We start from the raw sequence: 27536 nt of genomic DNA, 5'->3' as shown, positions 1-27536 counted from the left end.
TTCTCTTGGCTTCTTTCGAAGACTGTCACGAGAATTCAGGTCACATTGCCGCCATCCTGGCGTGTTCATGAGGACATACGGGCCTCTATGTATTCAGGCTTCTACTGACTTTGCCGCCGTATTACTACTTCCCTTGCCATTCTCAACCCCGCAATCTAAGTCTGAGATGTATCTTCTGAACTGCCGATAGTCCTCCATCAGCTCGAGGATATGCTTCCATCCCTTGGTGACCTGTCCACCATAGATCGAACTGGTCCCTTCCGCCCGAATTTCTGTGGATGGGAATGTGTGGTCGAGAAAGAGAGCCACTCTTCGATACTCCCCGGGTTGAAAATCACTTTCACGAATATCCCTAATACGAAGGGACCTAAGTCTATGCGGGCTTGGGTCCGTTCCCCCAACGCGACGCTCATACGAGGGGGAAGAAGGGAAAGAGTCGTATCCGCGCGAGGAATCAATGGAGATCTCCAACACCACAAGTGATCCTCCGTCTTTCGCGACGTGATCGAGAGCATGAAAGCTCAGCGGGGTCCCCATCCCCAAGCCTGAGGAATGAAACAAGGCGAGGTGGGTGAGCGGGCTACGCTTGTGCTTTGCCGACAGGAGAAGATGATGGAACAAATCGTCAGGTTGGGAAATACCGTTGTGCTGACAGTCGATAACAATGCGGAGGTGGGTCAGCCCGTCGAGCGCCATAACCTTGCCGAGAAGCTGGATTGGGAAGGTAATTGCGGGTGTGTTGTTGCGGGGGCGTTCGATACGCAGGGCCTTGAGGTTGGATCCAACGACCGCCAGGCAATCGACGACCTTATCCCACTGTGGTCCGGCCATTGTCTCTGCATGTGGGGGCGAAATTACGAGCGTCATGCCGGTTACACTGGAGATATCATTTCCTGTGAGCCACCGCAAGACGCTCGTCGATTCGCCATCTCCGAACAAGCGGATATTGCGATTGACACTGGGCGTTCCGGAGACAGACACAGAAAATCGCTTCGTGTTTGCTTTCTGGCGGAAAAGGGAGAGGGAATACTCCTTTAAAGTATCGAACTTATATAGTTGGTCGAGATGGCGGTTGTGAAACGTGAGCTCTAGCGTCAGAGATTGAAGGTGGGGGAATTGGGATATGGTTTCCCAAGGAAATTGGAAGAGGGTTAGCTTTGAGTTTTGGGAGGCGCGCACGACCAAATTTTGAAGTCGAGGCGATCGGATAGCGGCTTGCTGAAGGCATGACGTGACTGGAGCGGCTGGAAGGTTATACCCGTCATCCACAAAGGTTAGTACTTCGATGCTTGGCGAAGCAACTAGGGAGTAACACGCGAGGTCCTCACTGCTGAGTTTGTTGCGGCAGTGGATCTCGCGGAGGGCCGGGAAGAGTGTGCCAGGGTTTAGCACGTCGTATGCCGAGAGCATGGTAAACACCTGGGACAGTCCTTGGGGCTCTTTGCCGAGTAACCTAATGGACTTGACACGGCGGGAGTAAAAGCTCCATCGCCTGAGGTCGTCTGTGGACAGGGCCTTATCCATAAACTATTATCATAAATTATCAGTCGACGTCAGCCGAACGGGTCGAACATAAACCACATACATAGAGTCCATCTGTATAGATGAGCTGTGGGATCAACCTCAAAAGCGGTGTTAATCCGTCTAGCTCTCTCCAGAGATAGTCGGCTGTCGCTTCACAGAAATTCTTCGACACTACGAGTAACGAATGCAGTGTTGGTCGACTTTCGCGCCAAAAAGACTCTGGCGAAGCGCTCTTCGGGCTTTCCAGATGGATTGCATGGAGCTTTACAACCATGTTAACAAGCTCTTGATTTTGAAATACTTGTTCCATTGGGCTAGGGTGACCATGGTGGGATGATGAACCGATCATTATCGATGCTGCGATGAGAGTGCTACAAGCGGCGGATATTGGATTGTTTCGCCGTTTCGCCTTGGATGGTTCCCAAGATTCTTTAAAAGCAATCAGTTCTCGTTCTATGAATAACTGGAGAAAATTTGAGCGTACTTCTTGATCGATGAACTTGGTTTGAGATCAAGAACGTTTGAGCGCCCAGATGGATGGTGATAAGTATTAGGTAAGCAATGGGCGCTTAACTCGAGGTGCCTGCACGTGTGTCTTTGGTTTGTCCTCCTATCGATGACAGGAGCCTTGGCGGCCCTGGGTGCTCATATCCCTTGATCGTACCGTCCTAGGCCTTCTCTTTCCATCTTTCCACATCGACACCATGTCATCCGAGGCCATCCTCACTCCTAATCCACGGGACCAGGTACTGCGAAACGACGATCTCCTCCGTATCATCTTTCACTTCGTGGCTCTCGAGCAGAGAGAGGCTGATAATCAGCATCAGCCTGAGCGACCTTCCGTCAACCAGCAGTTCCTGCCTATCGCTCTGACCCACAAGGGTTTTCTTGAAGCGGCGCTCAATGTCATCTGGAAGAACATACCAAATCTCTTGCCACTGCTGAAACTGATCCCAGGGTTCTGCAAAGTCGACGGTGAATACGTATGTCCTCTAACTCGGAACATCTGCATAGAGTTAGCGGCTGACCTTTCCCCTTAGCTTCTTACCAGTGTAAATGCGACAGAAGGACATTGGGAAAGAGTTGGATTCTATGCAAAACGCGTCGAATCAATTACTTTTACAGCACAAGATGAAGTCATCTCCTCCCTGGTATACCAGACGCTATCCATGTATCAATCTTCATACCTTCCAGGCCTGGGCATCCCTGTCCCGTCGCTCACCGCCATGACAGTACAATGCTCTACGAAGACCGACTACGCGTCAGCCTTATTCATCGCCACCGCCTCGAGAAACCTGCTCAAAGTAAAGGTTGTCAAGATTATACCCGAGTCGTTCACCTTCCTTCGACAGTTACTCCTCGTACTCACGCATCGGCATTCACAATTAGAGGAGCTCGAGCTGGAAGGAAACGGCACAGAAGCCCTGCTACTTTCGCTTATCCGCCAAATCACCCTCTTCTCGGCGCTGTCCCGGCTCTCGCTGGACTTCCCTGGGGCATGGCCGCTGCAAGCTGCAGTATTGAGACCCCTTCCTTCCATGAAAAGCCTTCGCCACTTGTCGTTGCGGATTTCCGAGCACAAAGGAGGAAAACGAAACCTCGACACCAAGAACCCACGGTATACCTTCCCTTCCTTATCCAAGCTCGAAATTTCCGGGAGCACACTTCTAGCCGTCCTTAAAGCCCTGGCACGAATCGTTGCCCCTCGTATCCAGCACATCCACATCCAATTCAACGCAGGCTCCTCACTCCACAAAAATGATGCAACGCACTTTAAGGAACGAATCCGACGGCAGATTGGGATGCGCGGCTATCCCGACCTCCGCACCTTCAGAGTCACCCAGAGTGACGCGTCAAAGTTCGACTTTGTATCCGAGGAGTTGTTCACCGCATCGGAATCCCCATCCTCGAACCTAGGAATCACCCCGCCCCTCCATCTCCAGCACCTCCACTTCGAGATGTGCACGACGTCCAACACCAAGAGCTTCCTCACGATCGTCGCGGAGAGATGCCCCAACCTCCTCTCACTCACCCTCCCCGCTTCCAACTCTGACCCCGACGACGCCAAACCAAGCCTAACATGCCTAGCCCTCCTCGCCAAAGGCTGCCCTCACCTCCTCAACCTCCGAATATGCCTCCAGCTACACCGCCCAACTCCAAACCACTTCCACAATGCTCTAGCCAGCCGCGGCGCTGAAGTCGAAGAACTTAACCGCATCCACCCTCTCCGATCCTTGCAAATCAGCGACGCAGGAGGGAACCAGACATTCGGAATCACCGACCTAATCTCCATGTCCAAGTACCTTCATCGACTATTTCCAAGGTTGGATAAGCTGGGAGGCTACCGGGATGCAGCGGGACGGGGTATGGGATCGGTGGAAGTCTTCGAGGCCCTGCGGGAGCTTACCTTGGCTCTCGGAGAGGCACAGGAAAAGGGAGCTGCTACTGCATTGGCTCAGGCGAAACGGTCAAAGGACATACGAGTCCTAGTTCCACCAGTACAGCCAGGCCGGCAAGCTCGAGGAGGAGGAAGAGTCGAAGAAGCATCTGTGCAAACGGAGAGAGATGAAGTAACATTGCGAGAAGGGCACAGCCTTCCCAAGGAGGTCTCTGTTCAAACGGATGCGGAGGCTGACCTTCATTCGATACCAGATGGACTCGTAGCTCGTGATGCCCGATTGGAAGATGCTTCCGTTCAGACAGACAAAGAGACGATCACGGAGGCTGGAGAGGGAGACCAGGAGCTTCAGTGTGAAGAGACGTCCGTGCACTCGGTCGACGAGCCCGTCACGGTGCAATGGGACGATTGCTCAGTAGAAACGGGGGATTGCCACCAAGTCTCTGGCTGAGTTTTCCTATGTGTGTAGTAGGGGATGAGTATGCGTCAGTCTCCCCGTCCTAAATTTGTATGCCATACCTGTTTTCAGTTGCATTCACATTGACGTGTGAACATATCATATCTCGTTCAAGAAACGAGACCCAGAGGTCAGTCACGGACCATTCGATTTGCTATGTCACGCGAAATCAGCACAAGTCGCAAGTGTAAAAGGACGTCACGGCATCGACGTCCGACGTCTGACGCTTGTATCTCCATCTCCTAGCAAAAAAAGGCTTCCAGACGAGAGTAAACATCAGCCTCACACAAGCTTGGAGAAGAAAAAATTAAAAAAAAGAAACGATCCATCCATTTTTACACAAAGAATAGGCAACGACATCACCACCAATCCAACTCCAATTCCAATATACTTAGCACTCACTCCCCACCTCCCACCATCCCTCCTACAATACAATTCAAGCTTGGTTCACTCCCGATCCACGCCAAGTACATAGACGCCCTCAGTGATGATCGATGACCTGCGGGGAGGCCGCCGAACTAGCGCTTGCCCTTCTTCTCCTTAGCCTTCTCCTTCTCCAATTTCTCCTTCCTAGCCTTCTCCTTCGCAGCTTCCTCCTTGGCAAGCTCGTGCGCTTTGTCGTTGAGTCCTAGACGGTTCCTCGCGATTTCGAATCCGTAGAACTACAAGAGGTTGAACGTAGACGGTAAGGGAGTGCAGAGAGATGGTGAGAGGTTGTAGATTGAGGGTGAGAGGTTGCAGATAGACGGCGAGAGGTTCCAGATAGATGGTGTGGAGGGTGTTAATGGTCAGTTGAATTCGCGTTGGCTAGCCGGGGTTGGAAAATCGTACCTGTATCCGTGTAACTGCGGGGTTCCGTGAGTTCGGTACTCGTGCGGTAAAAGGATAACAAGTTTACATACCAAAGATAGTGTTCCTCTCTCCATACTCGTCTTCAGCATCCGTACGAATGAGGGATCCAAAGTTGTAATCCTTGACTCGGTCCTTGTATCTGAAACCACCAGCACACCGTCAGCAACCCGTCTTAGCCCTCAAACCCAAAATGCCTAGACAACGCAGAGCAAGAAAGGAAGCTCACCGTTCGCAGAACTCTCTCCACTTCTTCTTGCCCTGCGAGTTCTTCATCCACTCCTCGTCGATCTTGATGAGCTTGGTGTGTGGTGGTTCGGCGAGTTCGGGGAAGGTCTTCATCAAATCGTCGAAGATCTCATCGTCCAGTCTAGAGGGAGGTGGCAGGGTGCCAGTCAGAAATGGAAATTCGAGAAGGAGGACGCAGAACAGAGAAAAAGAAAACGTACTTGGTCAACCTCAACTCCCTAGGAGGGACTTTTTCAAGGAGGTTCCAGTAGGTCTGTACACCAAAAAATCAAAACCGGGGATCGTCAGTACCTTCCGAAAACCAGGCTCCCAAAACAAAGAAACGCTACATACCTGAGCCTGTTCAACAGCTTTCACAGCGAATCTAATCAGGGTTCACGACCCAAGCGAGCGAGCCAGGTAAACATGGCGCCACAAATCGAGAGTCGGCCAGTCCAGCATGAGGTATGGTTACGGTATCGTTCCATCCCAGATTCGTCAGGTCGATTTGGTCGGCGAGAAGATTATCGCCCAAGTCGATTAGATATCGATGTAGGTCCGAGTTTCAGCGTTCGCACAGGTTGTCGCGTTCATCGCAATCGCGTCGTCGTCGTCGTCGTCGTCACCAAGGAAAACCCATAAAAGAAAAAAGGAAACCAAAAGAATATCTATCAGTCAACACAACCATTCCTTCTCCCTCTCTCTCTCACACACACACCACACAAAAAGCAAGAAAATACGCACTGTTTCTCAATCTACACAGAACCATCCATCCACCAAACGCCCAACACCGAACAGGGGAATGTCATATCAGTTAGAAATCCCGCTCGCTCGTCATCGCAATCTCCACCCTTCAAAGAGGGGGTAGGTAGTGCTACACACCTCGATGAGATTCTGAGCGGTATTAGGATCGAAATGCTGGGGTTTTCCATCAGGCCCAATAACAGGCGGGATACTCTTGATTTCCGTCGACATCTTCAATCAAGGTCTTCTCTTCCTTTCTTCAACGATAAAAGGGATCTTCTTCTTAGCGTTCCAAGAATCGAAGTCGAAGTCAAAGTCTCTGTCTCCCGTCGAGCAAAGTCGTAGAGATTCAGAAGGACGGTTGGTTGTGGTGGAGGTTGTGGTGATGGCGGTGTGTAACAACCCAGTTTCCAGCCACGACAACCGGGCCCAGCACAACTTTTTGATCTCAGACACGTACCGCCATTTACCGTATGGAATTCAGGTCACAAGGTCGACTAGGTATACGTGGCCCCTTCTCGTTTGTGTACCATGGCCCTTGTTCGTGTACGCCTAGCACTCCCACAGGACCTATTAATTGTCGTGTTTTTCCGATGTGAACATCCCGCAGGTGGGAGATGAGAAAAATCAATATCGTTGGTGATCAAGCCCCTGTCGAGATGTGGTCCTCTCCAGGGGCAAGTTTTCCCGACGCTGGGCATTGAATATTGGGCAACCGCCGAAAACTGGGAAGAAAACAACGAGTAAACAATATTCATCTCTCTCTTTCGCTTCTCTTTAGCACTCATACATCGTACACGACCCATCTACGTATACAAAGTTCTTAAAAAACCTAACCAGGCTCAACCCCAAACCTCTTCAACTTTTCAAAATACTTCTGCACCCGACTCGCAACCTGTCGGGGCGTCCTCCTCCCACCCATCGCCCTCGAAATCTTCTGCCACCTAAACTTCTCACCATCCGGTATCTCCTCAAGCAACCGCTCAAGCAGATGCTGCTCCTCCACACTCCAGGCTTGTTTGTACGTCTCGGGTTTGGGTTTATCGCGTTTGGGTTTTTTGGGTTGGCCGTTTGTAGTGGAAGTTGATGTGGAGTTGGATTGGGTTTTGGATTTGGATATGGATTTGGAGGATTGGGTGGATCCAGTCCGGCTGGATATAGGCGAGATAGTCTTCCCTCCCCCTCCTCCTCCCCCGCAATAGACGTCGATGTCCAGATCCATATCGACATCCTCGTCGACATCACCTTCGCCTGGATCTGCGTACCCTCCACCGTACTCCGCGTCGTCGTCATCCACCTTGCGTTTAGGCGGCCTTCCCCTCTTCGCTTTCGTCTTCTGCTTGGGGGTTGTAGCAGCAGCAGCAGCAGCACACCTCGTCGACCTTCGCGTTCGCGAAGATTTGGGTTGCTCGTAGTCGTAGTAAGAGTTGTCGGGGGTAGGATCTGGTGGAGCTGGAGGAACAGGGTACGGCGAGGCGTCCACATCTCCATTGGCGTAACCGGCGTGGTGGTCGTTATCGCCGTCGACTTCAAGATCCATGCCTTCTTCATCGTCCTCCGCGGCATCAGCAGTGCCATCTGTCGGTGGGGCAGCATAACAATGTTTGCCCTTGCCCATCCCCTTCCCAGCGCCCTTCCCAGCCCACAGCCGCTTCCCACCTCCCGCATCCCCGCCCACCACCGGCGGAGGATCCCCCTCATCAGAAATATCAACCACCTCCAAACTCTCATCTTCCACATCCCTTCGAATGAACACACCCTCCGTGCCCTTCCCCGCCCACCCCTGCCCAGCAAGCCCCATCATCGACGTCGTAGGCAACGACAAGCCTCCTCTCACCCCACCGCCACCACCATACCCATATCCATACCCACCACGAATCTGCCTCTTCTTCAACTCCCTAATCTTCTCCTGCTCCCTCTGCCTTCTCATCGCCTCTGCATGCCTCCTCATCGCTTCCGCATCCGACAAATTGGAAGAAGCAGAGGTAGAGTTGGGACCGCCGGGGGCGTCGCATTCGGGTTCGGAGACTTCACCCCATTCTTCGAATACGGGGTCGACGATGGCTTTGCGCGCTGTTTTGACGAGGGATTGGAGCTCGGAGAGAGGAGCGCGTTGGGATTTTTGCGGGCGTGCGCGGTGGAGGGTGGTTTGGGTTAGTTGGGTGTGGAGGTCGCGGAGGGGCGTTGGGTCTGGGGTTGTGGCGGCGTTCGGTCGTTCGGTGCACGCGACAGAGAGGTAGTGATATCCGTAGCGGTATGCCTGGTTAGTGCTGGGATGTCTGAGGATAGGCAAAGCGCACATACCGATGCCTTGGAAAACTTCCCATTGGATAGGTTTAGGAAAATGAAGAGCGTAATCCGTTTGCTCGCTTATGCGAAATGCTCGGTCATTGAGCTGGAAAAGAGGACTTATTAGTACCCTTGTACCGAATCTATAACCCAAAACAATAGATAAAACGAAACGAAGGATTGAACACGCGAACGACGATGAACGGTAAAAGACAGTGCCTCCCATGACTTCCATCCTCCACCAAAACACCATCCACCAACCCCCAAAAAAGAAAGAAAAGACTAGTAGAATAGACTAGTAGAACTCACCCGTTCCCCAACATTCCCAACAAACCCCTCCGGATCCTCCACAACCTCCTTCTTCAACTGGCGCAGTCTCTCAATATCAGACTGCGTGCGCGCAAGAAGAGCTTTTTGTCTCGATAGGAATTCGTCGAGCGCCTCCAACCTATTTGTTTCAAACAATACATATTCGAAGGTGGTCAGTACCCCAGGTATATGTATGTGAGATGGCAAGGGTGGGGTGTGAGTGAGGGTGTTTGTGAGAGGATGGGCACAGTGCATATTGTCGAGCGCAGCAGTGATAGAAAGGGTAAGAAGAGCCCGAGCGGCTCAGACGAGCACACCCGAGTTGCATTTGCAGATCGTGGACGAGAGGAGGAGAGGATAAAAAAGACATACGTAGGGGCGCATAAATCTTCCATTGCTGGGCAACCATGAACTATTTTTTTCGTCTTCGTCCTGGCTTCAGCCCTGTCCACAAAATCTAGCTCTAGCCCTCCTTTTCCTCAAGTCGTTGTCGTCGCTGTGTTCTAGTTCTGCCTTCTAGAGAAGAAGACAATTATCGCGTAGTCTCCTTTCTTTAGTCGTATATGGAGTTGAGGACTGTGAAAAGATAAGGAACGAGAAAAAAGAGGGGAGACGGGAGGGAAGGCGAGGAAATCTGAATTGAGGGGGGCATGGGCAGGGGAATTATCTCCGTCGAGTTTGGGATTGATGGATTGATCGCGCGGTCATGTGAGTGGGTTTGATAAGGTTTGACGATTGCCATCACTGCATTCGGCACAAACGTGAACCAATCGGCGCGAAGGAATTCGGTGTCCGCTCGGCGATGAGCGGCGGTGACGAGATAGATTAGATAATAGATTAGATCCTGGACCTTGCAATTGCTCTCTATCAACTTCACTGAGGGTGTGCAGTGTGCACCTCACTCTGCCATCTTTCTCAGCTTGGACTTCTAGAAGCACAGCGGGGACCTACGATAAGTATTTATCATGACGGTTGTTGCATCGTTGGGACGACGCTGTTGCCAGCAAGTTGAAGTCGACACGCAACTTGAAAGGGGGCAGAACATTGGACTTGCCGTCCCAAGTCACCGGCTGAAATCCGGGAATCCGAATATAACCCTCGAAGGCCTTGTGTAGTCAACTACTGACTTGGCGTCTCAGTGATTGATTCCAAGGACAGTTCACCACCGGAATGCTTGGGGGCGCGCGGCTCTATGCGTCTGGAGACGTCGGGTTTTTTCAGTCTTACGAAGGAGATCTGTTTACAAGCTGCGGCTTCTCTGGCTGGCTGACCTGAGATGATAACGATGCAGCTCGTCAACATACGATGACAAGTAGGACTTCTCCCAAGCTCCACGAATCGGGTTCTTTCTCTTCCTCGAGGGGTCTTGGAACTCGTGTCTCTCCCGCCGCGAGAAGGAGCAGCGGACACATCGAGGGTTCTGGTACTTCTGATTCACCGGGGTCGTTCCACTATCTTTACGCTCAGGTGTGAAACGGAATACTTACCTATGTTTAGGTTGGATCCCCTTGGCCCGAATTGTCGCCTTGCCTCTGGAAGCGTCTTGGATTTCTGCGAAGAAAGACTTTACAAACTCTGGATATAGTGATCACGCCTACAGTGTGCTCAAGAACTCTCGCTCATTCTGCCTGTTCTTCGACCTCGCCGGCTACCCTGCTCACCGGGACTGGATTGACCTTATGACCTATTCGACAAGCCTTCCGGAAAGCAAGACCCACTCCGCTTTATCACGCCCTACCAAACTTCATGATCTTCTTCCCTCATCGGGCTCCAACCCCACGATGACCACAACCCACTCTCCCAACTACGACCAACAAAAGAAAACATAAGCCGACGGCGAAGACAGGCGGCGTCTGTCGAAATCTCTGACAGGTGTGGCACCCAACCTGATACTTATATATACTTAGGTATGTATAGGTATTGACGCTCCAACAATAAACCTCGTTCTAAACTAATATATCGATTACAGTTCGGGTTCTTTGAATACCATGTTCAGTAAGTAATTCAGTGGGGTGGTGGCATTTATGATTTCAACGGTGTGACATGCCGCTAACGTGTCATATGCTGTTCAGAACTTCGAGACTTCGCTCCATATGAGAGAACCTTTGGCTTGCCGTTAGGGTTTGTGTTGTACACACTGTGTATAGACTCGGAGACCTGGAGTTGCTCTGGATCCCTTGGATTTAGTACTAGTTGCTTCAAGTGCATGTCGAGAGGTGAGCTTGGCTGCAATTGACGTCTTACCGTGCCAGTGACTCTAATCATAAGAACATAGGATACTCTGTGCCAGTGAAGGACTGGTTCGCAGAGTTCGCTCAAGACATCACGACTTATCGCACATCACGCATCAAAAAAAGAAGCATATCCTCTAGGTCACGCTACTCGAAGTCAACCTTCCTCCAAGCCACGCAGAGGGTCACCAGTCAGCAGGAATCGACTGAGCGATCCGGCACAACGCGAAGTCCACTTCGGAAGGAACCACGAATTTTATTGCATACCTCCCTTCAAGGATCAAATTTAAATTTGAACTCTATAGAAACTCATTACCCAGGCGAAGAAGCAATCTACCCAACAGGGCTTAGAATATTCAGCAAGCCATGTGTGCTTGGAAGTTGAGCGTTGAGCATGTGTCGATACTTATTACCCCTCGGGATGCTGAACTAGAAAGAACTCGCCAAGAAGAAGCCCTAGTTGGCATTCGTTGACGGTACGTCGTCGCTTCTATGTACTATACGGTATGCCCATCTCGGCTTCTCCGCTCTCATAGCAATATAAAGAAGCTGAAAGCTCCTTTTTTCTTATTAAAGTGAACAGACAGACAGCAGATCCGACCGCGAGGGTCGTATCTACAGGTCCCTTCCCTATCCCATCTTCTCTTATCTTTTCTCTGCGTTCGCAGCAGAGAACCGAGCTCGTACCAGGACACCGAGTTCTCAACGCCAACGATTAGACCGCAACCATGGTCTTGGGCCGACGCCTCATCGTCCCGTTCGCCCTGCTCGGAAACGCCTATACGGCGTTAGGAGGTCTAGTCCAGAAACCCGACCTCGTCGTGCCACCCGCGTACCGCCCGTATCGAGATGTAGTCGTGAAGATGTTTGAGGACAGTTACGGTGCTTACAAGTGAGTACCCGCTCTGGTCGTTCTCAATTCCCAAACGGCTTTTGCTTTTGGTGAGCGTTTTGTTGGAGCGGAACTGACATTTGTGATTGTAGGAAGTATGCGTGGGGAGAGGATGAAGTATACCCTTTGAAGAGAGGTAGGCTTCGGTTTCGACCTGTTATGTCGCTGGATGCTGACATGGACGTGCTGAACAGGTGGAGGAAACACGAGGAACGGATGGGGTGCGCTCTCCCTACAATCTCCCTCCTACAGACGCGACTGCTCACATTCCTTGAACCCCTAGGTGCAACTATCGTCGACTCGCTCTCAACCATGGTCAGCCTCACCTCTCACCTTCCCCACAACATACACAACTAACTCTATATTTTCATAAACGCTATAGTACATCATGGGCCTGGAAGATCTCTTCCTCGAAGGCGTCGAATACTCCCAGAACATCGATTTCAGCGAATCGAAGATTAGGACGGATAAAGTTAGGTGAGTTACAACCCCAAGCCATTCTCGAACTCTTGAACTTTTTTCGTTCCTCGGTTTTTCCGAATGCGTCCTTGGAATCGAGTTTCACCCTTCTGGTCCCCTAAAAGTACCATAGTCATCCGAAGGGGGTCGTTCTCCGAAGGGTCGTTCTCCGAAGAGGGCTAAGCGTTAAACACCGCATCGACCGACCCGACTGCTTTTACTGTTTACCCTTGACTTGACATTTCTTTGCCTAACATCGGTGTATATTCTGGCATCCATCCACCGCATGCGCATGACTGCCACCGTAACTGACACGACACCAATGATACTTACAGCGTCTTCGAAACGACGATCCGGTTCTTGGGAGGTTTGCTCAGCGCTTACGAGCTGAGCGAGGGAAAGCATCCGGGCCTTTTGGAGAAGGCGACGCAGCTGACGGATAAGATGGCTTATGCGTGGGTCGGGGTACGTATTTTTGTTTATTCTTTGAAGGTGATGAAGGAGTACTGAAGGACACTCGCGTACTTCTATTGATAGAATAACAACATCCCCCACGGATTCTTGAACTTTACGACCAACGAGCCATTTATTGATCGGGTGCGTTGATGGGCGCTTAACTGTCTTCTAACGTGTTTCCAACTGATTTTCTGGATCGTAGACGAATATCGCAGAGGCAGGAACTGTTCGTGTTCCTTCACTAGGATTCTAAGTGTCTTTCTGACTGTTGATGTTGGTCGGTTAGCTCTTGTTGGAATGGTCCACCCTCTCCAAGTACACGGGCAACAGTACCTACGAGGAACTGACGCTCAGGGCACAGCGACACATGGCAAGCCTCGTGCGTGATATTTTTATTCCCGTTAGTTGCTTAGAAGACATTCATTGCGACGACTGCACAGCCTTCTCCTCTTCCAGGCCTGGCGCCGATCTGGATAGACCCCGACAGGGGCGAATGGATCGGCGGATACATCGTGCGTGTCCTCCTCCTCTATCCCACCTTTGACCTCATTCTTACTACTACTACTGCTACCACTGCTTAGACATGGGGCGGCGCAGGCGACAGCTTCTACGAATACCTCATCAAGTACCCCCGGCTCTCCAACACCAACGACCTGCTCTTCGCCGACGTCTGGGCGACCGCCGTCGACTCCTCCATCAAGTATCTGATGAAGCGCTCGACTGTGGGCAACTTTACGTATTTGGCGGACTACGATTCGAACAGGCAGGTTAGGAATATTGGATCGCATTTGGCTTGTTTCCATGGTGGGAACTGGATTTACGGTGCGTTCTTCAGTAGTTGATGTCATCGCTTGATTGTGGAGAGAAGGGCTGATGTGCATTGGTGGGTTTGGATAGGTGGACGACTCATTAATAATGAGACGATTGTGAATTATGGGCTTGACCTCGTTGAGGGGTGCTGGAATACCTACAACGGAACACAGTGCGTTTCTTCTTCCCTACTTTCTTTTACTTCCTCTCCCTTCCAAGTTCTTCGGTCAATGAGCAACTTCGTTCCATTCTCGGATCACAACACTCTCTTCCTCCTCCTCTCGGCCTCCCCCTCCCTTCACCCCTACATAAAACCCACTTCTAACACCCACCACCTCCCAGAACCGGCATCGGCCCAGAATCCTTCGGCTACATCTCCGACGAAGGCGACTACAACGGCGACGGGCCCATCACCGAGTCCCAACTCTCCCTCTACAACCGCACCGGGTTCTACCCGCGCACCGCCGGGTACATCCTCCGCCCCGAGGTCCTCGAATCCAACTTTTACGCCTGGCGCGCAACGGGGGACACCAAGTACCTCGATCGCGCTGTGCATGCTGTTGAGGCGTTTAACAAGTATTTGAGGGTGGAGAGTGGTGGGTATACCGGCATTACGGATGTGAATCAGTTGTTTGGGCCGAGGTATGATTATACGGAGAGTTTTTGGTATGCGGAGACGTTGAAGTATTTGTGAGTGGTCTTTTTGTTTCTTTGTTGCTTGGTTCCTTGAAATGTGTTCCTGTGTGGTGAGAGAACGATCGGATTGGACTGGCTTGGGGGATGTACCAAGTTTCTCTTAGCCCTCTTCGGCGCTTCCCCCTTTCCTTCCCTTCCGTCCATCCAAACTTCCCTTCCCTTCTCTTCTCGATTTGACATACCTCGGTATTTCATCGAGAACACACACGGAACTACCTTTCATCCTCGCCTCAAACACCAAACTAACGCCCCCATCTACGAATAGGTACCTCACATTCGACGACCCCACGCACATCAGCGTAGACGAATGTACGTCCAGGACTTCCTTCCCATCCCTTCCAATTCTCACATATCATGTCCTGACATTGTTATTTGAATTTAACAGGGGTATTCAACACCGAAGCCCACCCCTTCAAAGCGCCCCCTCCCAAGACTACGTACAGCAGTGGACCACGCCAGCGCATCAACCCCGAGCCGTTCGTCCTCAAAGGACACGAGGAGGATCCTACCTACACCTTCAGCGCGCGAAAGGGCAGCCCTACTAGTGCGAATAGGTATAGGGATACGTTCAACTGAGCAGTGGCAGTGAGCGACGCGTTTGTGTTATTTAAAGATCCGACTGTGTGGTTCGTCCTCGTCTGTGTCGAGTCTAAGTATTCCCGGACTACAGTCTGCGTTAACGCTTTTTGTGTCAGGTCGTAGTAAATGTTTTCCAAACTTCGAGACTGGGGTTTTTACTTTTGGGATAGGATCGATTATATATTCTAGGGTATAATTAGATCGTTCTTCTCAGTGATTTCACTGAACCCATGTAAGCCAAAGTATCTCTATACCACTTTTCAAGAACAACACAGGGGCCGTAAAGAAAAAAAAAATGTTTTTCGTTGCGATGACAAGAGCGAAATTCCGCGTATTCTTCTCTCCTTCCACCATCCGTCCATGACTGAAATTCGAAAATTCCGCCTTGGTGCAATGCTATCCATCCGTCCGGGGTGGCCAGTGAAAGCCGACAACTGTCCAGGAGACGTCAAAAGAAAGAAAAAGGCAAGAGAGGTACTACTAGTACAAATACAAAATACATACAACGACATATAGCTACATCCATAAATGTAAGATACCTTTCGACTTTTCGTTGAGACACATCTGTCTACCCAGAGGGAGGTTTAATCCACCCAACCCCCGGTATACGCCTCAGCCTTACTTAACCAACCAACCCACGTCGTTCCCTCTTCACTCCTCCCTTTTGCCCAAACCCACCCCTCTCACTCCCACCCAGCTCACCACGCTCACCACGGTCTCACCCCTCCCCCTCTCACCCTCTCACCACCCACCAACCAAAAGCCCCTCCCTCGTCTCCGCCCTCACACCCTGAAACGCCGCCACCATCTCCCCTACATGCACCCACCGCTCCTCATCCTGCCTCCCAAACGCCCCCACATGCCTCACCCGCGGAAACAAATAATCCACATGCCGCGCCAAATGCGTCAGGTTCCTCATATCCCCCAGGCGCTCTTCGACCGTCTCGTGGTCGTCGGTGGTGGAGATGGTTAGACGCTGGAGGGGGTGTGGTGGACGGTAGCGGTTGTGGTGCCTGTGGTGGTGGTTGTGGTGATGATGCAGGGTGTACGGCGTTGATGATGACGATGAAGATGCAGAGGAGGATAGGGAGGAGGAGGAGACTGTTGGGAGGGAGGGCGGTTGGGTTGGTGGGAGTGGGAACTCGGAGGTCGTAGGCGTCGGCATGGATTCGGACGAAGGCGACGACAAGGACGACGATACCGGCGAGTCCGGTCCCTCCTCTTCCTCCTCCTCCGCTTCCACCACGTTACTCGCAATCAAGAACGGCGGGAGCGCAGGCCTCGGGTACACAAACGGTGGGATACCCATAATCTCCAGCGGTATCCTCACATGCTCCAAGCGCGGGCACAGATCCCTAAGATTCACCAACGACGCATAGGTAGGCCGCACCTTCTCCGGTCCAATAAACGGAAGTAAGAGTTTCGTGATGTTGGGCCAAGCGAGCGCGAGGATGGTCACGTTCTCGTCGGTCAGGTTCATGCTGTACCCTTCCAACCGGAACTCCTCTAGGTTCCGGAGGGGCAGCAACCGCGAGAGGTTGGAGAGCTCGAGTTCTTCCGGTGGGTCGTCGGTGTTCTGGACATGCACCAGCCCGAAGCTGCGTAGTGTCGAGGAATACCGGTCGACGATTTCAGAAATGAATGCTGAGCGTTCGGTGGACGAGTCGCGCGTCGAGACGGCCACAACCGTTTCCAGAGACTGGGAGGAGATGTTGGGGATGAAGGCGCGGGTGAAGGATATGGGTGCTGTTAGCATCAGCGATTTAAGATTTGCGAAACCGATGTCTTTCTGCAACGCTTCTACGCTGGAGTTTGTAAAGTCGAGTGCCAGCTCTTCCAGTTTCGGTTTCTTCCCCAGCTCCTTCAACCACTCTAGGGTAATCACTGGGCCCATCCCGTCCAATTCCAACATCCGCAATCCCTCGAACGGCAGAATCAGGTCCAGCGTCCCGTCTGACAATCCTTCTCCCTTGAACACCACACTCTCCAGGTTAGCCCCGTCTTCATACAGCGTGTGCAAGAATGTTCCAGACAATTTGTCTTCGATATGCGTGATCTTGGCGAATTCGAGTGACTGAAGCGACGGTGACAAGAACAGACAGACGCCTGAAATGAGGAATTCGCTTTGGCTGATGTTGGGACAGTAGAGGTGGCGGAGACAAGGAAGTAATGGTGTCGAGCGTAGCTGAGCCATGCGGAAGTAGACGTGCATCGCGATGTCGAGGTGGGCTGGGTCGCGGGTGTAGCAAAACCGCTTCACTCGCCGGGCGTACCAGTCGAAACGGGCCCACTCTGCAGGTGTAGGCGTACCTCTCAGGACCTGGAAAGATAAGCTAGTGAGTCAGTAAGCTGTAACGATAGCCGCGTCGACCAAAGAAAGTGAAGACCGGTTTGCCGGAGATTGGTATCCATGAGGAAGGAAATAAAGGGGGTGCTCCTCCTCAGCATGGGTTTAATCCGGATATTCAAGGAGTTTCTCTATGTTCGAGGACCATACGCGATCCTCAGCGCGGTCGATTAAACACGAGGCCTTTGCCATATCCCAAGTCGAAAGAAAGAAAGGGTGAAAGTAAGAGATCGACACTCACATGGGTCCCCGCAGCTTTGTGAAATGCCGGCAACACATTAAACAGAGGATACAGCGTATTTAGCGCCCTCCACAACCGATCCAACGCAGGTTCCAGATACGCTTTACACGTCCTCGCCAAATTGGCCAAATTCCTCCTGCTCATCCACAACTCCTCTGGGATCTCCCTCTCCATCTCGTCAAAGTCTTCTTCACATGCCAGGTATTCGCAGATATCGGCTAGGATGTCCGGAATACTGTGGAAGCGGGCTGAGGCTGAGAGTTGTGTTTGGGCGGTTGCGGTGTGTGCGGGCTGTGCTTGGATTGGTGATGAGGATGTCGAGGGCGTTATGAGCGAGATGGACGGCGGTGAGGCGGCTGTGGCTTCTTTCCCGTTCGGAATTGCCTTGGACGACGACGACCCTGCGCCAGAATCGCGATATACATTGAGAACGTCGTTGGTAGCGGTGGTGACCATTTCTGAATCTGATTGGGCCAGGCGTCCATTTGTAGCCCCTAGCACTGATCCTCCGGGCGATTGAGGCTCTTCCATCACGATATCCCAAGTTGTAGCCACCGATGAAAGAGAAAAGTGGCCCAGGCGAGGGGGAAAGCGAAGTTGTGGTGGTGTGATTGAAAGAACAAGCGACGCGCGGAACTCGGGCGACTCTCACCCCTAATGACACGGTCAATTATCTTATCGCCGACACCTTGGCCTCTTCTCGCCCTTGTCTTGACTACATTTCTGAGTCAGCGCTTGTATAGACTTGTATTCCGTCGTATGTGTCACTGAAAACGGGCTAGCGGGTGTATCTGCGATGTTGCTTCGATGATGATCAAGAATGGAAGTACCGCCCCTATCTCTGAGCCAAGCACAACGTAAATTGAAGTCCATATTGAATCTCGGGAAAGGTTTAATACAGAGGGGTCAACGATAGTTCGACAAAAGGTCCAAAATTGCAAGAAGATGAGAGACCAGTCCGCTTTCATCAGACCTTCTGGAACACGCCCGCTGCACATTGGGCCATGTTCTCCTCCAACGCGGCGAGGGTTCCATCATCATAGAACCTATTCCCCAAATCAGCATGGAATTCCACCCCAAGGGAGAGAAAGAGAGCAAATCAACTTACGTCCAATTTCCAACGCCTCGAATGGGCGCTTCTCCAACGTCCTGGCACGCCGAAGCCCGCGCAACAGCAACCTCTCGATCGTCCACGACGAAGCGAACCTCCACCGTCTTCCCATCCTTGACCGAGAAGACCGCATGAGTCTCCTTTCCATACAGCGCTTCCAAGGAGCTGCAGAAGAACTGAGGGTTCTCCGATACCTCAGGAAGGCTCCCCAAGGCAGTGATCTCGCCCAGGAAGTGTTTGTATCGGATCTTGCCGACAACGAACCCACCGTGGGCAGGCTCGAAGGAGACTTCAGCGCCTGTGAGGAGCTTGAGGGTGTCGGTGTCCAGTGTATCCTTCACCCTGGCCATGTTATAGGTCGAGAGACCAGTAGAGTGCGTTGGCCTCGCTAAAATCGCCTTGCGAGGGGGTTTGCCAGTCGTGGCAAAGACAAGCGACTTGTAATACTCCGTCGTATCTTCACAAACACATAGTAGATCCCGTCAGCACATACCCCCACATCACACATTCATTCCAACCAAAGAAAAAGACTTACAATGCGGTGTAATCGCAGTAGGAACGCTCCAAGTCGGCCTCGTGCCCAGCTCAGTGGGCAGACTCACCGGGAACTTGTCCTTGTATACCATAACCCCGGCATCAACGTGAATAAACGGGTTGCTGACAGGGATCAGGGGCTTTGACGCGGGGACTTTGGGGACATAATCCTCGTAGTTGACGATCCTCCACGTCGAGCCCTCGTCAGTGGGGGGCGCCACGCTCGCCTTGAAGAGCGTCGCAAAGTCGCTGCGCCCAGCGCGCGGGCCACCAAAGGTGTAGAGGTCCCCTACCGTGGCGCCGGCTCCGCCGAACCCTTCGATGCACAGTTGGCCGTGGGTGAGAGTTCCATAGGCACCGCCGAGCGAATGGCCCTGTGATTAGAGGGGGATATAACCAACGCGTATGATCATGAGTTTCCGCCCTGCCCTGGTGCTTCGGAACACCGGATGAGTGGATCAATACGTACAGTGACATGGGTGATGACATGTGTAGTGGCCTTGGTAATGAGATCCCTAACAGCTTGTTGGACCATGACTGTCAACGGATTAATGATAGAAGAAACATAAGAATCCATGCCTTCAAAATGGAAGTAGGACCTCACCAAAAGGCATCGTAGACGTCGCGCCATCGGCATTGGTCGTCGAGGTATATGTCGAGAAGAGTGGGTAATAAAAGCCCTTGCAAACCTCCGTGTCCCAGAGACGCCCGCTCGCTTTGACAGTGCTCGCTGCCAACAAATCGTTCACGAATTCACCGAAATTGCTCGTTCCCTGCGAAATGATACCATAAGTAGAGAGGTACGTACATCAGGGAGACGAGCCGAGAGAAAGTTATGACGCTGTTGTTACATACCTTGTAGGCAATGCCAATGAACGGATTGTGGCCAGAAAAGTCTTTGGGAAAGAATGCACCACAGTAGGGGCCCACCATGAAGCTGTGTCCATCCGGGTGGCGCTGTAGTAAAGCCAATGTAAGCCATTCTCCGTGACCCAAGGTGTATCGCGGAGAACAAATAAATATCGCGTACCTCGGGTAAGTCTGTAAAAACAAAAGAAGGAGGCATAAAAAAGATGAGGGGCGGTGTGTAAGTACTCCTGCGCAAGGGAGTGCGTGCATCAACGGAATCATAGCATTCGTGACTGACCGCAGATCTGAACAAACTCCATACCCCACAACGCGGCCTACGAGGGTGAAGTAATGAGCGACCCCCAAACCCTACCTAAGAACCTCGCATATATCGGACACATACAATCTCATCAATAGCTTTGGTCGAATCTTCCAACAGACGCAGGGCTTCTTTGACATCTCCAGCATGGTACTTGTGCACCGCGTCCAGCACCTTCGAAGTATCCCTGTGCACCGGCGCTAATCAGTATACTAGTACTATCGAGCCCCCAAAAGACACGCATATACACACCGGAGGTACACGGTAGCGCTCTCCATGAAGGCCAAGAACGCATTGTTCAAGTCCAGTGGGGAGCTATATACGCCAAACGAATGAGCTCACTACCCCCAAACGTGCAAGACAACCAAGGACTCCAACGACGAGTACATACCCAATCGGGCCTCCATAGACACCTGAATATCAAGGGGGAAAAGCATCTAGTCAGTCCTCAACACTCAGGGCGACTACTCAGAAGTACACGTCGACGGAATGGTCGACGGACAAAGACTAGGAAAGAGACCTACGATTAGCCTTTCCCTGGGAGATCTGCGCCTTGCTCTCCTCGCTCCACTGGACGATATCGTCCTTGGCAGCGTACAGCGGCGGGCCCGCTCTCACAGGCGTAGCGACGAGCCTGGGGTGCGCCTTCAACTGCTCGAGGTGGCGTTGGCGAAGGACGCTTTTGATGATCTTGAGCTCGGGGGAGATGTCGCCGGTCATGTTTCAGGGCTGGGTTGATGTTCAAATACTATGCTGTAGTGGTGCGATGGATGAGAAGCTCGACTTTGGGCTTGGGGGTACTGAGTAGTTCTGGGTGGACTGGAGGGGTCTTTTATACCTGCCCACGGCACTGTCTCCTCCGACACGTCCCTCCACCCAAAGGCCACGCCGATACCTCCAGCCTCGAGTGACGTCGTGTCAAGAGGAGTGGTCGTGCGCCAATCAGACATAGTAATCTCTTTGCTCTAGGCTTCTCTTGCCAAGGCGCCTGGCAACCTACCTTTCTGAGGATAGCCTTGCGCTCGATTCACTTCCCGAGGGGTATGTAAGTGACGCAAGTTCCTAGCTTCCTACGGCACTCATGCAGCTCCGAGAACCCTATCGAGCACAGAGAAGGTCGCATTTTTGCTTTTCCCGCAGCTCCCATGATCAAGTCCTCATATTGTACTGCAACTTTGTTGAATAACTTCGCCGAAGTGGCGCTACACTTCCCACTAGGCGCATCAGATGATTTTTTGTAGCAAGAAATCTACTTTTTTGTAACGAGAAATGCGCTATATATTTGATAATTTTTTACCAATAGAAATGATACAAAATACATATTATTGATGGCCGTACACAATGTAGCAAAAAATGATATGAAATATAAGAGATTGCTCGTAACAAACAACATAGCAAGAAATCACCCACCGGATGACACGTTATTAGCTACCTTTCCCGGCACATTGCATGCGCAAACCACGTGTAATTTCTTGGCCATTCAAGGTGCACAAAAGGATGACAGACGTACCGAGTTTGTTGTTACAGATATATGGCGACAAAGGATGGATTACACGGATCATAATTTGTAACCTTTTCTTGTGCGATCGAGGACTCGCCGCGCCCGACAAGGTGGCGCTGATGCGCTAGGTGGCGCTGATGCGGCCCAGCGCGTCAGGTCAGGTAATCACACCCCGTTATTCACATTCGAATCACACTCGAGCCACTCCCTTTCAATGTGATTGAGACAATGTGATTGAGACGGAGGTAGTTAATTGTTGGGTGAGTAAATAACCGGGAAGGCCGGGTTACGCAGGGGAGTGAATACAAACATTAAATGAGGGTGTCAAAGCTCTGGTAGACGGATAAATCGCCTTTTATTACGCTTGGCGATGCCCAAAACCTGTGCAATCCACGCTCCAAGTTTCCGTCCGCGGCGAACCGACTCGAGCCCCATGGAGTATGCTGTTTTCTTCCACCTGAACAATACTTCGGCGAGCGACTTCCAGTCCTCTGGAATAAGTGCTGGGTGCTTCAATACTTTCAGCAGAAGACTCAATGACAATGAAATAAAGAGTACGACTCACCCAAACGAGAATGCAAACGATAGCCAACAGAAGTACAACACAGAGGCCGACGATAACTTCCGTAGATGCCTGCCGTTGAGTCAATTACTATGCTTGTTCAATTACCAGGGACGAGGGAACCCACAATGTCGCTTAGGGCGCCCCGTGGAGCTGCAACAAGTCAACGCGATTCTTCATTAGTGACTGACTGTGGAAGACGTACCAGAGAGCTCCTTCCAGACAGAGACACCGGAATCTTTGGAGGACGGCGCAATAGCGATGAAGCCTCGAGAACGAAAGTTACCAGCCTGAAAGGGTTACTCAGCGCCTGAGAGTGTTGTCCCAACGGATTGTACCGTACGCATATAAATCGGATGGAGGCTATGATTTTGATCGTTAAGCAACAGCTCTGGAAGCCCAAGGGAACGACTTACATGACGACGCTGTTGGCAGCTTTTGCATGAGCATACCACTGCCTACATGCCAGACCCTCGCCTCCCCGTCATGAGATGCCGTTATAACGACATTCCTATCCCTGAGAAAACACGAGACCAAAGGGACATTACGCTCACGATGCGAGGGCACCTGAAGGGAGCGAACCAGTGTCCGGGACTTGATATTGTAAACGTCAAACCCGGTGTTACGCCTGAGGGTCATCTGACCCTTCAAAAATCGCGAATAACACACCGCCGGACTAATTTCGTCCGGTAAAACGTACATCTCGATAAGTGACTGAAAAGCCCTAAGGCACCGTGTTTTTCATAACCGGCGGTCACTTATTCTGTCGTATGAGTTGAGACCGAGCCCAGAGTCGTCAACTAAGTCGAACTCTAAGAACGACTCTGAAAGAGGTTGAACGTAACGCATCATTGATACCGTAGTAACTGACGGGTTAAGGATGTGTACTGGACCGATTGAAGATCGAACTACGGTAGTGAGAATTTGGCACGAAGTCCTCACCGCCGGGAGCAAGACTATCCATGGGAGTGCACGATCGACTTCAAATCGACTAGAAAGCTAGTAGCGACTTGACAAGAACGACGACACTTAGCACCAGCGCCTGTCAGTACCCTAAGAGGAAACGCCCATAAGCGCCGCCGGACGGTCGGAATCAGCCATCAGTCGCGGAAAGCTAAAGGGGACCTCTACGGATTAGGTACGAGATCGATAAGATAGAAGCCGAGATAAGATAACCAGAACGACGGGACCAGGAACGGATCACACGAGATGTTCTATTCCGTTGGACAGGTGTCCTCTCTAGGACAGATGAAACAGGGTACTAACAGTCCCCATGACCTGTCAACAGAAAAAGAAGTAGTACAGAGAGAAGGGACAGAACGATGAATCCATACGCCGCCCTCCGGCGGTAGTTACAAAAAGGGTATACCATCTGTTTCCGCGGAAGCATCTTCACGGAGTAACAATGGAGTTTCCCACAACACATTGGTTCCGTTCCGACTGGACGGAACTACCAAAATTCACGCGCTTCAACAGCGCATCAATAGACGCCTATGGGCATACTCGGCACGACACCGCCGGGGCTTCTTTTGTCGCGTTTCTTTCCTATTTCGTATTTCTGATTCTCTCGTACCTCCGCTCCGTCTCTCTACTCTCATTTTCTGTATCATGCGCATGTATTCGGTTTGTTTTATAGTCTTTGCTAGTCTTTGTTTTAAAGCTCGTAGTCAAACATTTGTACCATATATATAGGCCCGCCGGGCAAAAGAATCAACAGATACCCCTTTGACTCGATTATATATCTTGTCCTGATCGACACAAGTCGTTCAGTAAAATAAAGAGGAAGTCTCCGAGTGTCGAGTGAACAAGTTAGCGAGTCAGAGTCGAGTTAGGAATTTGCGCGTGAATACACGAGTCCGGTTTTTTTTAAAAAAAACGAGTCAACGAGTGATCCCGCCGGGACGAGTTTACGTATTTTTCGAGTTCAAATTCGAGTTTCGAGTCTAAGTCGTGTTTAAATCGAGTCACGAGTCGCACTCAGTGTTTCCCTTGTGTGTAGAGCACAACAAAAATACCAAACACCATCCGTATAAAGTCAAGAGCCTTTTCAAAGCTCTAAAGCCCTAAAAACCGTTCTATACGAGTCAGAGAGTCTTCTCCTCGTTAACTTAGTCTATTAAAAACAACAACCCCATCGAACTTGCGTGCCAACGTACAGACAGTACCTAAAAGTCTTTAGATTCGGCCGTCGGTCTTCATCTTCGTGTCACTTGTCTCACAACAAGTTCCACTCGATTCGGGACCGCCGGTTGTCTTCTTGCTCTTCTTTGTGCTTTCTGTGCTAGCCAGCACATCATTTGGAGCCGCACCGCGAGGGGTTGTCCAATTTCCAAGTTTAAGTAGACGAAGTTTTGCGAAAAGCAGGACTTAAAGACAAGTGTAGCACGACCTTTCGGCTGCGTCAGATCTTGAGTTTCGGACTTAGGTCTTTGAGCTCGATCCAACGTCCGCCGGGAAACCAAAAAGCCTACGAGATTTCCACTCTCAAGAAAAGAAATCCTAAGGCACCAAAACCGTCTGTTGAGGCGCGAATAAATCCGCTCACAGGAAAAGCGTTTGAAGAAAGAACTACGAGAAGACAGCGTCAGGGACAACCTTTGGAATACCAAGAGCTAGAGTCGGATAGAGCGCTAAAACGTCAAATCAAGGAGGCAAAAGCAAAAACTACCTCTGGAGAAGACGAAGAAGCCGCAGTTGAAGATCTAGTTGATCCCGGCGCAGCGACAGAGTCAGAAGAGGAATCAGTTCCTCCAACTTTCCAGTTAGGAGCCAGTCAGGGACCAAGTTTTCCCGGCGGCTTTGAATTACCAAAAGCAGAAAGCGTTTCGTACCGTCGGTTAGATAAACTCAAAACCGACGTCGCAGAATTAGGGTTTCCATCTTCGCTAGGAACCCCAAACGAGCCACTTTACTTCGAGAAACATCCGTTTAGAAGTAGCTACCGCGTCACAGAGTCTTCCGCCACTGAAGGCGATTTTTCGGACTTATCCTTAGAAGACTTAGGAAAGTCAGTTCAATCCCCAGCAGTTCCCAAACCTTATAGTCCGCTAGAAGCTTCTTTAAGCCAGCGAGAAGAAGGTAAAAAACTTAGTCCAGTAAAAGAAGAAAACGAGGTAGAACTTCCCGCCGGAAGTGACGAAGTAGAAGGTAATCTTCGATCTCACAAAAGAGACAAAGGAAAGCAACGCGCTACTTCAGAGGATAGAAGTTCGACTTCAGAGCCCACTACAAATACACCAAGCGAACCTACTACAGGGGAAAGCTTTGTGGATTTTGGAAACAAGAGCGAAGAGGATATCGAACGACTCCCTGAACGCAGGGCAAGAAGAAGAAAAAGGACGAAGAAAACGAGCGTCTTAAGAGAAACGCCGAGAGGAAAGGAACAAGTTAACGTTCCACAACCGCCGGTAATTCAAACGGCTACTTCTGTTCAACGAGAACAAAAACCTTCAGTTTTCGAACTTCGAGACTCCTACCCAAGAAAAAGCACCCTTAATCTCTCCGTTGTTACAAAACCACCACAAGATGGAATACGAGATTTCCATGGATCCCAGGGTTGATCACTTGACAACCCAACAGTTGTATAAGAACCCTAGGGTTCCTCAATTATGGAAGGCGAGCCACTTAGTGTTGGAAGATGACACGGCGGCAGAAGTATGGGCTTACATCGAGCGGATGGAGACAATGTTTGAGCAAGCGAGCGTAGTGCTGGATAGGCACAAAAAGAAGGCGTTGGTCGACTTCGTAAAGAAAGTCGATTTAAAGGATCAGTGGTCCCGGCTGACCCAATACAGAGACGGGACATATGCGCAATTCAAGGCAGAAATTCTGTCTTACTATCCTGGCATCAAGGAACTCCAAGAAGGAAGCCTTGATAAGTTGGAGAAAATCTTCAACAGATATGTTAGGATTAAGATGCATGAGGAACAGAAGTTGATGGACCTAATTGCGAAGGTCAGAACAGAGGTCTCAAAAATTCGAGAGACCGAAAGGAAGAGGAAAATCCAACTCCTTTCAGAAAGGACGTTAGTCCAGGACTTCCTGGCGTGCTTAGATCGTAACTTTAGAATGGCGGTCCAAGTACGGCTCTCAACAGCCGACCAGCGAAGGATTCTGGCAGAATTAGAAGAGGGAGAGCAGAGCCAATGCCAGAACATTGGACAAGAGGCTGAAGAGGATGGAAGCCCCGAAAGGCCCAAAGGTGGAACCCGAAGAAGGCAAAGAAGGAGGACCCTCTACGGCCCCAGAAGGTGATCTTGGGACAGAAGTCAATCCCATCCAAGTCGAAGATGATGGAGACGACGACTTCGATGGCGAGCTCTACGACTCCTCAGGTTTGGAACGGGTTATGCCCATTGTTACTAAGTACACGCTAGACGATCTGTTGTACGTAGCCCAAGTGGTAGCCCGGGAACACTCCAATAGTTCGGTCTTTGGCTTCACGACGGATCTAAGTGACACTGGTACAGCAGACCAGGACGTCATCAACACCGCCGTGGCAGAAACGTTGAAGAGATTGGGTATTAAGCCCAAGAGAGAAGAGCAGCATGTGCAGGACGCTGGAACCCCTAGAGGGAGTCAAAACATGCCGCCGGGGATGTACCAGTGGTCAGGGCCTCCTAAGTCGGACAACGATGGGTTTAAACTCATCTTGGAAAGACTGGATCAACAAGAGGCCAAGTGGAAGGATACACTCACTGGTCTCAGAAAAGAGCAAAAAGAGCAACTGACGGAGTTTGAGACGAGAATGGAGGCCAAAATCGACAAGAGGTTGACCGACCATTCTCAGCGATTCAACTCGCACAACTCGTCAGGAGGAAACAACATTGGTCAATCCTACGTTCCGCCGGGAAGGAGGAACTACTCGAACTTGGGTTCCTCAGGCGGAGGGTACGTCGACTTTTCGCGTCGACCAGGTCAACAGGGCTACAGTCAAGGCGTGTGGCGAAATGCTGACGCTGGTGGTGGAGAACGACGAGGAGTGACTTGCTGGTTCTGTGGTGAGCCAGCTCATGCAGTTATGGGCTGCAAAATTAGAAGGGTGATGTTGGATACGGGTCGTATTCGTCATGAAGGTGGCGATTATCGTATCCTTGAAAGTAATAGAATTATTACGCCCTTCAGAAATGGGGAAGAATTTACTCTAGACCTC

General features: G+C 51.0%; 9 protein-coding genes across 9 annotated transcripts; 3 read left to right on the top strand and 6 right to left on the bottom strand.

The window, feature by feature from the left end:
* Window positions 1-93: 93 nt before the first annotated feature.
* CC1G_15606 (hypothetical protein) lies at window positions 94-1798 on the bottom strand (the record flags this gene model as incomplete). The annotated part of the gene is made up of 2 exons (XM_002911018.1): window positions 94-1527; window positions 1586-1798. 2 exons carry the CDS (start codon window positions 1796-1798, stop codon window positions 94-96), a joined length of 1647 nt encoding a protein of 548 aa, XP_002911064.1.
* A 430-nt stretch (window positions 1799-2228) lies between these two features.
* Window positions 2229-4373, top strand: CC1G_11279 (hypothetical protein; the record flags this gene model as incomplete). The annotated part of the gene is made up of 2 exons (XM_001840579.1): window positions 2229-2507; window positions 2565-4373. The coding sequence occupies 2 exons, from the start codon at window positions 2229-2231 to the stop codon at window positions 4371-4373; spliced, it is 2088 nt and encodes a 695-aa protein (XP_001840631.1).
* Window positions 4374-4679: 306 nt separating this feature from the next.
* Window positions 4680-6583, bottom strand: CC1G_11280 (hypothetical protein). The gene is made up of 8 exons (XM_001840580.2): window positions 6339-6583; window positions 6201-6211; window positions 5811-5841; window positions 5678-5730; window positions 5458-5598; window positions 5282-5370; window positions 5211-5224; window positions 4680-5041 (listed from the first exon to the last, which is right to left on the bottom strand). Exons 1-8 carry the CDS (start codon window positions 6429-6431, stop codon window positions 4898-4900), a joined length of 576 nt encoding a protein of 191 aa, XP_001840632.2. The 5' UTR covers window positions 6432-6583; the 3' UTR covers window positions 4680-4897.
* Window positions 6584-7032: 449 nt separating this feature from the next.
* On the bottom strand, window positions 7033-9193 carry CC1G_11281 (hypothetical protein; the record flags this gene model as incomplete). Its single annotated transcript, XM_001840581.2, has 3 exons — window positions 7033-8595; window positions 8799-8937; window positions 9171-9193. The coding sequence occupies 3 exons, from the start codon at window positions 9191-9193 to the stop codon at window positions 7033-7035; spliced, it is 1725 nt and encodes a 574-aa protein (XP_001840633.2).
* A 910-nt stretch (window positions 9194-10103) lies between these two features.
* CC1G_11282 (hypothetical protein) lies at window positions 10104-10627 on the top strand (the record flags this gene model as incomplete). Its single annotated transcript, XM_001840582.1, has 2 exons — window positions 10104-10221; window positions 10296-10627. The coding sequence occupies 2 exons, from the start codon at window positions 10104-10106 to the stop codon at window positions 10625-10627; spliced, it is 450 nt and encodes a 149-aa protein (XP_001840634.1).
* Window positions 10628-11757: 1130 nt separating this feature from the next.
* On the top strand, window positions 11758-14918 carry CC1G_11283 (hypothetical protein; the record flags this gene model as incomplete). The annotated part of the gene is made up of 15 exons (XM_001840583.1): window positions 11758-11921; window positions 12014-12057; window positions 12116-12142; window positions 12205-12236; window positions 12304-12398; window positions 12716-12845; window positions 12918-12977; window positions 13039-13062; window positions 13123-13215; window positions 13277-13348; window positions 13418-13658; window positions 13734-13818; window positions 13989-14336; window positions 14608-14651; window positions 14728-14918. 15 exons carry the CDS (start codon window positions 11758-11760, stop codon window positions 14916-14918), a joined length of 1650 nt encoding a protein of 549 aa, XP_001840635.1.
* Window positions 14919-15662: 744 nt separating this feature from the next.
* On the bottom strand, window positions 15663-17964 carry CC1G_11284 (hypothetical protein; the record flags this gene model as incomplete). The annotated part of the gene is made up of 2 exons (XM_001840584.1): window positions 15663-17240; window positions 17509-17964. The coding sequence occupies 2 exons, from the start codon at window positions 17962-17964 to the stop codon at window positions 15663-15665; spliced, it is 2034 nt and encodes a 677-aa protein (XP_001840636.1).
* Window positions 17965-18475: 511 nt separating this feature from the next.
* Window positions 18476-21041, bottom strand: CC1G_11285 (hypothetical protein; the record flags this gene model as incomplete). The annotated part of the gene is made up of 12 exons (XM_001840585.1): window positions 18476-18554; window positions 18617-19076; window positions 19155-19527; window positions 19623-19690; window positions 19758-19926; window positions 20009-20110; window positions 20184-20194; window positions 20301-20337; window positions 20406-20508; window positions 20574-20636; window positions 20713-20734; window positions 20846-21041. The coding sequence occupies 12 exons, from the start codon at window positions 21039-21041 to the stop codon at window positions 18476-18478; spliced, it is 1683 nt and encodes a 560-aa protein (XP_001840637.1).
* Window positions 21042-22146: 1105 nt separating this feature from the next.
* Window positions 22147-23023, bottom strand: CC1G_11286 (hypothetical protein; the record flags this gene model as incomplete). The annotated part of the gene is made up of 6 exons (XM_001840586.2): window positions 22147-22332; window positions 22388-22456; window positions 22512-22537; window positions 22590-22674; window positions 22728-22747; window positions 22801-23023. 6 exons carry the CDS (start codon window positions 23021-23023, stop codon window positions 22147-22149), a joined length of 609 nt encoding a protein of 202 aa, XP_001840638.2.
* Window positions 23024-27536: the final 4513 nt, after the last annotated feature.

This window comes from Coprinopsis cinerea, assembly GCF_000182895.1.
Source record: "Coprinopsis cinerea okayama7#130 chromosome 6 map unlocalized cont3.6, whole genome shotgun sequence".
NCBI classification, from domain to species: domain Eukaryota; kingdom Fungi; phylum Basidiomycota; class Agaricomycetes; order Agaricales; family Psathyrellaceae; genus Coprinopsis; species Coprinopsis cinerea.
The sequence above is the reverse complement of the archived record's forward strand: the minus strand, read 5'-3'. Positions and strand labels throughout refer to the sequence as shown.

Coding starts and splice junctions, on each gene's coding strand:
- CC1G_11280 (XM_001840580.2), bottom strand. CDS start 6,431: ATGTCGACGGAAATCAAGAGTATCCCGCCTGTTATTGGGCCTGATGGA. Junction 5,731..5,810: donor AAGCTGTTGAACAGGCTCAG/GTATGTAGCGTT, acceptor TTTGGTGTACAG/ACCTACTGGAACCTCCTTGA. Junction 5,599..5,677: donor AGGGAGTTGAGGTTGACCAA/GTACGTTTTCTT, acceptor ACCTCCCTCTAG/ACTGGACGATGAGATCTTCG.